At 53.3% G+C, this 8870-nt stretch overlaps 1 protein-coding gene across 1 annotated transcript; it reads right to left on the reverse strand.

The window, feature by feature from the left end:
• Positions 1 to 4511: 4511 nt before the first annotated feature.
• LOC123162338 (agamous-like MADS-box protein AGL61) lies at positions 4512 to 5421 on the reverse strand. The gene has a single exon (XM_044580133.1). It carries the CDS (start codon positions 5223 to 5225, stop codon positions 4644 to 4646), a length of 582 nt encoding a protein of 193 aa, XP_044436068.1. The 5' UTR covers positions 5226 to 5421; the 3' UTR covers positions 4512 to 4643.
• Positions 5422 to 8870: the final 3449 nt, after the last annotated feature.

Below are 8870 nucleotides of genomic sequence, written 5' to 3' on the forward strand. Positions count from 1 at the left end.
TGATCGCGCAATCTTTCCACAGGTGTGTAGCGGGGTGCTCCCTGGTGCCGTGTTTCGGGCAAGGCTCATTGAGTAGCTGCTCAAGAGATGGGCCTGACCCGCCGGATCAAGGCCACTTACCCTTACGTCTCTGATTGTTACCCTGCGTATTAGCATTGGCTACAAGCTCCGGGTTGCCGTCCGCCTTACGCTTGTTGCCGCTTTGATTCACCGGGTTGTGCTGTTGACCCTTTCCATTGCCGTTCCTTTTTCCCTTCCCTGTCTTCTCATCATCAGACGCGGGATCCTTGGTACTATCAGAATCGGCACATTTGACTAAAGCCGCCATTAGCGTGCCCATATCCCTGCAGTCACGCTTAAGGCGCCCCAACTTCTGCCTCAGCGGCTCAAAGCTGCAATTTTTCTCCAACATGAGGACTGCAGAGCCGGCATCCATCTTATCACATGAATGAATTATCTCCTTGACCCGGCATACCCAATGGGTGGTGGATTCGCCCTCCCCCTGCTTGCAGTTCGTCAAGTCCATGATTGACATAGATTCCTTATAGGTGTCCTTGAAGTTCTGGATGAAACGGGCTTTTAACTCCTCCCACGAACCAATGGAATTAGGTGGTAAACTCTTTAACCAAGACCGGGCCGTTCCATCTAACATCATGGTAAAGTATTTGGCCATTGACGCGTCACTGACTTCCAACAGCTCCATGGCCATCTCATAACTCTCAATCCATGCTCCAGGCTGTAAGTCGGCCGTGTAATTCGGCACCTTTCGAGGTCCCTTGAAGTCCTTGGGCATGCGTACATTGCGCAAAGCCGGTATCAAACAAGGAACGCCACCGGTTCTGGTGGCTACTCCCATCTCAGTAGAAGTCGCTGGATACTCTGGAATATCCTGATGTGCCGCCTGTTGAGCCGCCAGCTGAGCCGCCCGCTCGTTCTCCTGACGTACTCGGTCTTGCACCGGGTTATAGCCACCATGTTGGTCACGGTGTTGGGTATTGCTTGACAAAGCTTCAGATTCCATGTGCCGGCTATAACTCGGGCTCCAGTTCTGACGAGGCAGTGCTAACCAAGGCGGAGGAGTTGAATGAATCCTATCTCGACTATAAGAATAGGTCTCTTGCTGAGCCAGGACCTTCTGAACAAGTTCCCTGATCCTCCGGGTCTCCACCGCTGTTGGATCATCACCGTCCACTGGAAGAGCCGCCAGACGCGCTTACGCTGCGATTAAATTCTCCATGGGGCTGGAAAAGTGACCCTCCGGTATCGGTACATAACGCGGTGGTGCCATGCTCACATGAGGAGGTGGCATCTCTCGACGCTGAGCCGGTCCTCCTGCTCCGGATGTCATAAATTGATTGGCATCTGGCGGGTTACTTGGGCCTGCTCCGGCTGTAGTGAAAAGAACCCGAGGGTCGCAATTCGGAGGTAACCGGGATTGGGTCTTCTGGTGTCTCCTCCTCATTACCTCATTGGACGCGTTTAGGCTCATCGTGTGCTGGTAAGCTTCTGACTGCAACCGCTGTGCCCGGGTGTCGAGAGTCGCCCGCTCCATAGCTAGTCTAGTATCCTCAGCTGCAAAGGCCTCCTTGGCCTGAGCTATCTCCTCACGTACCCGTGCCACCTCCGCGTCATGCTCATCTTTGTTCGCAGGGATAACCGTGGCGGTTAACAGGGCCATAAGCTTGTCCATGAGGTCTATCAGTATTTGAGCCAGCGGGCGCACAGGGCCTCCTGCCCCGGCCGCTCCTATCCCGGACGTAATTGCAGTAGCGGTTGTAGAGTTTTAACCGGGTTGAGTCCCAGCCATGAAGACTCCTGCCCAGTTCGGCGACTCACAGGGGTCTGGAATACTGAAGCCATCGGAACAGCCCCCGAGCACACCATCTTGGACTTGATACAGAGAATCTGTTGAGCCGGCGGACGAATCACCGCCAGAGTGGACGACCGCCTCACCGCCATCTTCAGGTCCTTCAGAAAGCTCTTCACCGTGGACGCAGCCCACAAAGACACGCTTCATGCCGGGTTGAGCTCGTGCGGGTTTCGCACGCTGAGCCATCTCGACGAGGTCGGTGCTGTTGTCTGGCTCAGGCCCCGGCTCACCAATCCGGCCGATGAAGACGTGGATCCCTCCGAAGGGGACCCGGTACCCGTACTCAATTGAGCCGGCGTCGGGGCCCCAGCCTTCATCGTCGATGTAGATCTTGTCGCGACGACTCTTGGTCATCCGGCCCACTACGTATCCCTTGAGCCCTTCGAAGTTGCCCTTCAAGAACTCAAATCCACCGTGCGCTGGCCCCATGGTGGGCGCCAACTGTCATGGAATTGTCACGTCAGATGTCCTCGTGAAAGGACTTAGTTGTGGAGCCATCGCAACTTGGAAGCTTGAAGGGGTTAATTGGGACAAAGGACACGAGAGGGTTTATACTAGTTCGGCCCCTTACGGTGAATGTAAGGCCTACGTCTAGTTGGGTTGGTATTGATGTTTCGATGACCAGGAAGCGAGATACGCTATGCCTGGTTCTCGATGAGTTGTTTCTTGCCCTCAGCCGCCAGCGGGTCGTCCCCTTATATACACGGGTGGACGCCCCTGCGGCTTACAGAGTCCCGGCCGGCTTATAAACAATGTCCGGCTCGGTGACTAGTTAAGTCTACCTTATGATACAAGTAATATTATTATGGCGGTTTATTACACCGGGCCTTAAGTCGTCTGCGGGCCTTAAGCCCTCTATGAACCGCCATCTTCACCTTTGGTCTTGGGCTTCTCTTTGGTAAGTCCTCTTTGCGTAACCCGGCCCCTCCTGGGCGGCTTACACAAATAGTTATATCCCCAACAGGCTTGACGCAAAGGGATGGTCGTGCGGTGACGACGATCGCATGACATGTAGCTGCTGGGATCGCGGAAAAGTGGCGGCGACAACAGATGAGTGATTTCGATGGTGGTGTTATTCGAGCACCTGGTCTCGAGCTTCGGGGCAAAAGCCTAGGTCAGACTCGAGTGGTTATACCTGGCAATGGCGATGTTTTTTCTTGCGTCGCTACCTTGTTGAAGGCATTGCTCGAATATGCTCGGACTGATTATTCAGGGTGAAAACCTAGATTCTGACCTTGTGGTAGAATCCGATGACGGCGACACTTGATTGTTGCTCCTCCCTTTCTGAAGGCGTTGCTATTGAAGAATCTCATCGTCCATGTGGTGTAATGAAATTGTTGGTGCGGATATGGTCATTGTTGTAGTTTGTCGATCATAGATCTAATCACTTTGAGGGTTTTTATTTTTTTCCTTGTCTACACATAGCTTTGGTCTTATATGACTTTGCTAGGTGCCGGCGTTTTTCGCGTGTGTGAAATGATGTTGGCTGTGTGCATCCTAGCTATGCAGAGGCCGGGTGTGTGTTTATTGTGTTATGTATCTTCTTGATGCTTCATTTTGAGTCAATAAATTCCACCCTTTGTCGAAAAATAACCATTTGTGAAGTGCCGCAGTGTAATCAAGCATGTATGAAACAAGCACATTTGCTATCTTAGGCAAGAACCAGTTTGTTTTAGTTAATCACCTGCCCCAAGTCTCCTCAAAAGGCCAAAATTCTTCCTGCACGCCGTTATTCTCCTTTCTTTTGTACTGCTATCGTCGAAGTCTCGGTAACATTTGTTTCGTCGCGATGGATTGCACACTGGTTGCTGCCATTGTTGAAGTATCTGTACTGCCGTTTGAAGTTGGTGCAGAGGCAGAACCTTGAAGACCATCGCCAATTCGCATCGGAATATTTTCGAAACAGAAAGGGAGTTTCACTTGATTTTTTTAATTTATTTATTTTGGCGGGGAGAGTTTCACTTGATTTGTTTTGGAGTTTCTACTAGAATTAGTGCATTACTCATGTACGATGTTATTCTTACCTGCAAATTAACTGAATGCATGCCAGTTAGTTCCTTTCACTATTGCCTGATATCTGCACTCTGCAGTGCACAATCTGTTGTCTCATGACTATCTAGCGTTTAATTCAATATAACTGGAGCTTCTGTCCAATGCCTATTGCAATGAAAATTTAAGCTGTGTAGTAGCAGAAGGCACTCAACGTCCAAACTGAAGGTGCAAGTAACAGGATATATAGATTTTGCTCCTGAATGAAGCCAATCAATCATATGAATCAGAATATTTAGACTTAGCATTGCAGTTAACTCAGCTATGTCAAGTGGTTAAAGACTTTTAGGCTGATGAAGCCAAAGATCCATTATGTTTCAACAAAAGGTGCAACATGTTCGAAAAGGAAACTTTTATTTTCATCCTGGATATTCGCGTTGCTGCTTGTCTTGCCCTTAACGAAAGGTGCAGCATGTTCGAAAGGAAACTTGTTTTGGTACCGGATTGTCTTACTTCATGGAAAATTAATTCGGCATCAAATCGTGTGTTCATCGAGTTGATCCAATAACGCATGATTTTTGCAGAAAATTTAGTTAATGATCAACAATTGTATCTCCAATAAAAACTGAAAGAATATGCGCTGGACTGCTCATGAGAAGAAAACAACTTATTAATCTTGAAATCAGTAGCCTTACTACACAGTACTACAGTACTAGCAAAAGGCAACTAAGCAAAGATGGTCCAAGAACATATGGCGATTAACCGAAGCTCGGCCTGCCCTGGACTACTGCTGCGGTGGAGCAGCGGAGGGCATCTTGTCGGCGTGGCGGCGCACGTTGTCCCGGAGGCGCTGGAGCGCCCTGGCGAAGACCGGCAGCTCCGCCTCCCCGAGCGCCTCCACGTCAGCCTCCCACCTGAACCGCTTCCCCGCCTGCGTCTGCACCTCCACCACCTTCTTGCCGACGGCGCTCATCCGCTCGGCCTCCGCCGCGACCTCCACGCCCTTGGCCTCCGTCTCCCGGTACAGCGCCTCCAGGGCCTCCCACTCCACGTCGTCGGCAGCAGGAACAGGAGCAAGGGCGTCGGCGCAGCCCAGGACGGCGTCGGTAGAGGGGCTGCCGAAGGCGAACGCCTTGCCGGCCTCCGAGAAGACGACGATGGCGAGGCTGGCGCGGCAGAGCACGGCGAGCTCCGCGGCCTTCTTCCAGAGCCCGGACTTGCGCTTGGAGAAGGTCACCTGCCGCGACTCCTTCTTCTCCACCCGGCGGTTCTCCCGGCGCTGCCGCCCCTTCGTCTTCTTGCCGAGCGGCGGCAGCGTCTTGGTCGCTTGCTCAACGATCGGGTGCAGACGCGGCGGCTGCGTCATGGTCGCTCTCTCAGCGAGGGGGAGGAAACGCGGCGGCAGGTGCTGTCTGTCTCTCTCTCTCTCTCCTCTCTTCTTGAGCTTGTCTGACGGTGCGACGGGAACCAACGGCGGAAGGGGGAGGAAATAAAGACCTCAGAGGAGGCGCCTGGGGTCCGTGTTGGATTGGAGGGAGAGGCGGTACTAACAAAGAAGGAAGGAGAAGAATAATAGCGCTCCCGCCGGACTCCCGGATTGGAAGAAAATTTCCTTAAATGCAACGCACTCTGGCTTCCTCCATCGGCTCGATCGTGAATCGTGCGTGAGTGCGGTGCGTCCCCTCACCCCGCCTAGGCGGCTGGGCTAGGCTCGGCTCGCACCCGCAACTCGGGGCGGGATCAATCCGATCTGACTGTTGCTCAAAAAAAAAAAAATTCCGATCGGACCGAGCGGCGATCGGTAACCAACACTTTGGAGCACTAAAGATAATCGCAGCATGCTCTCAGACATTGCAGCGGACACTCCAAGTCATCGTACCATTTCCCCCCCTTGTGTGGTTGCAGCAAAACACACGAGGTCACGAGGCTCGAAATAACGCCGCATGCAACATTGGAATCCTGAATCACTAGCCATAACTTTGTTTTTTTTTCAAAGAAGGGCTTCCCCTTCTGATTTTCATTACTGAAAACCAGCTTGTAGATTCACAGAATTCAAACTTAAAGAACTAGTGTCGGATATCGGGTTCCGGCAAAACTCTTAAGGCTCGAACACTGGGGTGCGCATGAAGATTTCTCCCTACCGAAACACGCCCTCAGCCTCGTCGCGATTTCTAAGCTAGCACGATGAACTCACAGCACAAGAGACACAAGATTTATACAGGTTCGGGCCATCGTTGTGGTGTAATACCCTACTCCTGTGTGTGGTGATGGATTGCCTCTTGGGCTGATGATGAACAGTACAAGGAAAGAACAGTCTCGCGAGGAGATGTGTTCTTGTGCTTGGTGGCGCGCAGATGAACTGGGTTCGGATCCCTCTTACTGTGGTGGCTAGCCCTATTTATAGAGGCCCTGATCCTCTTCCCAAATATTGAGCGGGAGCTGGGAAAGGATCCAACAACGGTCATTTTGAAAGGGGACATCGAGTACAAGCTATCCTGACTAAAGGTGGTCTTCGCCTGCCAAATGCATTGGTGGTGACGCCGCCTTGGGCTTCATGGTGACCTCCGTCCTGCCTCCTGCTGGCCTTAGTCTGATAGCACCGATAAGAAAACCTTTGACTGATGCCACGGTACTCCGCGCCTGCGCTTGCCCCCTTTGCACCAAAAAGGAAACGAGGACACCGCGCGGGCTGGCGCCCGCCTGGTCTCGATCGTCATGGCTTGCGTCATGGGCACCTCGCGAGGTACCCCTTGCCTTGATCTTTCCGCCTCCTCGCGAGCCTGCCTGATGAGGCCACTCCTGAGGAGGCCTTGAATCGTCCGCCCCGCGAGGCTTGGCCCCTCGCGAGGGTCCTGAGTGCCTGGTTGATGAAGACGGGCCGTACTGGGCCACAGGTTAAGCTATGCTGCAGGCCGCGGACAGGCAAGTCTCGGGATCCCCATTCCCAGAACGCCGACAGTAGCCCCCGGGCCGAAGGCGTGCTCGGACTTGGCTTAGCGGCGAAGCCAAAGGACAAATGCGGAGCACCGCGGGCCCCAACAGCCTGCGGCCTTGGTCGCCGCGTGGCGACTGATTTGACGTGGGCGTCTCCGCTTCCCCACGCTGTCTCGGCAACTGCCCGATTCGACGAGTCCCTGCTGCATGCAAGAAGAGTCATCATTACCTGCGATCGTGGAGGTCGACGATTGGCCTCCCTTAGGCTACAAATAAGGAGGGGTGACAGCCCCCGTTGCCCATCTCTTCTTGCTCCGCTTGCTCGCTTCTTCTTCCTCGCTCCTGCTGCTTGCTGCGCCCCCCATGGCGCCCGTGAATAGGTTTTTGGCCGCGGAGAAGGGGAAGGCTCGCTAGAAAGGGCCTGGCTCTCCTCCGCCCAAGCGCGGCCACGGTCGTCCATGCAAGCATCCCGCGACCCCAACCATGGCTTCCCGTGGTCGTGGCGGCGGCCCTTCACGCGATGGTGGCCGCCCATGTCGAGGCAGCCTAGTTGGTGGGGAAGGCGTGCCGTGGCTGCGCGGCCTCCCCGGCTGCGCTTCCATTCGACGGAGGTGCTGCCGGAGTTTGTTGTGTGGTCGGATAGCCCGGCCGGCACCTGGCTTCAGCTCCCTCGCTCCTTCGCCGGCGAACTGCCGGCCGCTGGCCCCGGCGGGCTCTGGTTGCAGGCGGATGGCTGCTGCAGCCGGGCCTCCTGGGTCGCTGTGGAGATCTCCGTCGCCAGCAACGTTGCCCTGGTCCGGGGCTGGCAGACGTTTGCCCGTGCGCATGGACTGGGCAGGCGATGCACCCTCCACTTCAAGTATGACGGCGACGTGACCCGCTACGTGAGGGTGTTCGAAGAAGATGGCCGCCGTATTGGGTGCTGCCCTGAAGACGATGATGGCGATGAGGTGCTCGGCCTTGGCGACGACCGTGACGAGGGCGAAGGCGAACCTGCTCCCGGTGGCGACCGCAGCTCGCCGAGCTTCAGCGGCTCCTCCTCCAGCGACAACTCATCCAACGGTGGCTACGATCAACCACCACGTCGCCGTGCCCGCCTCGAGGGCGGCGGCGGGTCTTCCCGTTGCCGCGCTCCTGTGAAGCGCGAGGCGGAGTCTGACTGAGCTCAAGAGGACGCCACGGATCCCTCCTCGCGAGCTGTTGCAAGGCGTGTGCCGCTTTTGTTTTGTTTTTCTTCTTTTCCTGCATCGAGAGAGAGAAGCATGGGGCCCCGTGGGGACGTGCAACAGACTATGATTCCCTAGTTATCGTACTGCATTTATTGTTCCTGTGCTATGTTATGGTGTCATTGTTAAGCGTCTGCGCGTAGGAACAACTTAGCTTGGGACGTTTGAAGTAGTTTTCGCCTCGCGAGGTGCCTGCTTCAGGTCTCGCCGGGCGCCTTAAGAGCTGCAAAAAAATTCTTTGGGAGAATCATTTCGGAACCTTGGTCGCGAGGGTTGCTGGCGATGGCCCGGCGCTTCGTGTCGCGATGCCCGAGGGGCTCGGACTGGGAGGGGTGCTCCCTGTAACATCCCAAATTTTCAATTTGGAATGTTATACACTAGATCATCATTGCATATCATATTTTATTGCTTTGGCCTGGTCCAGAAATTCTAAGCAACTCAAGGACCCTTGGAGAGAGTTAGGGATTTCGTTATTTTCATATTTGAGTTTTCTCAAATTTTAAAAATAGGATCATTTGATTTTATTTATTTTATCTTCAATTATCTTATATCTTATCTTATATTTACTAATTGGAGGCACCATTCGAGCGTCCACGTTAATCCTAAGAAACTACTTGCAAATAACCATTAGATCTTAATTGTACGTCTAGGATTAAAGGAGACATGAACCTCTATTGTTTCATGTTTAGAATACCATATGCATACAAGTCAGATGCGATCAACCCAAGAGAGTCCAATTTAAAAAACAACACAACAGAGTCTAGATGTGATACTCCAAGAGACGTGCAAACTAAAAGTTATTAGAAAAAACGTGCAAACTAAAAGCTACCATGCATTACAAAGTTAGCAAT

Source organism: Triticum aestivum, chromosome 7B, assembly GCF_018294505.1.
Source record: "Triticum aestivum cultivar Chinese Spring chromosome 7B, IWGSC CS RefSeq v2.1, whole genome shotgun sequence".
Classification (NCBI taxonomy): domain Eukaryota; kingdom Viridiplantae; phylum Streptophyta; class Magnoliopsida; order Poales; family Poaceae; genus Triticum; species Triticum aestivum.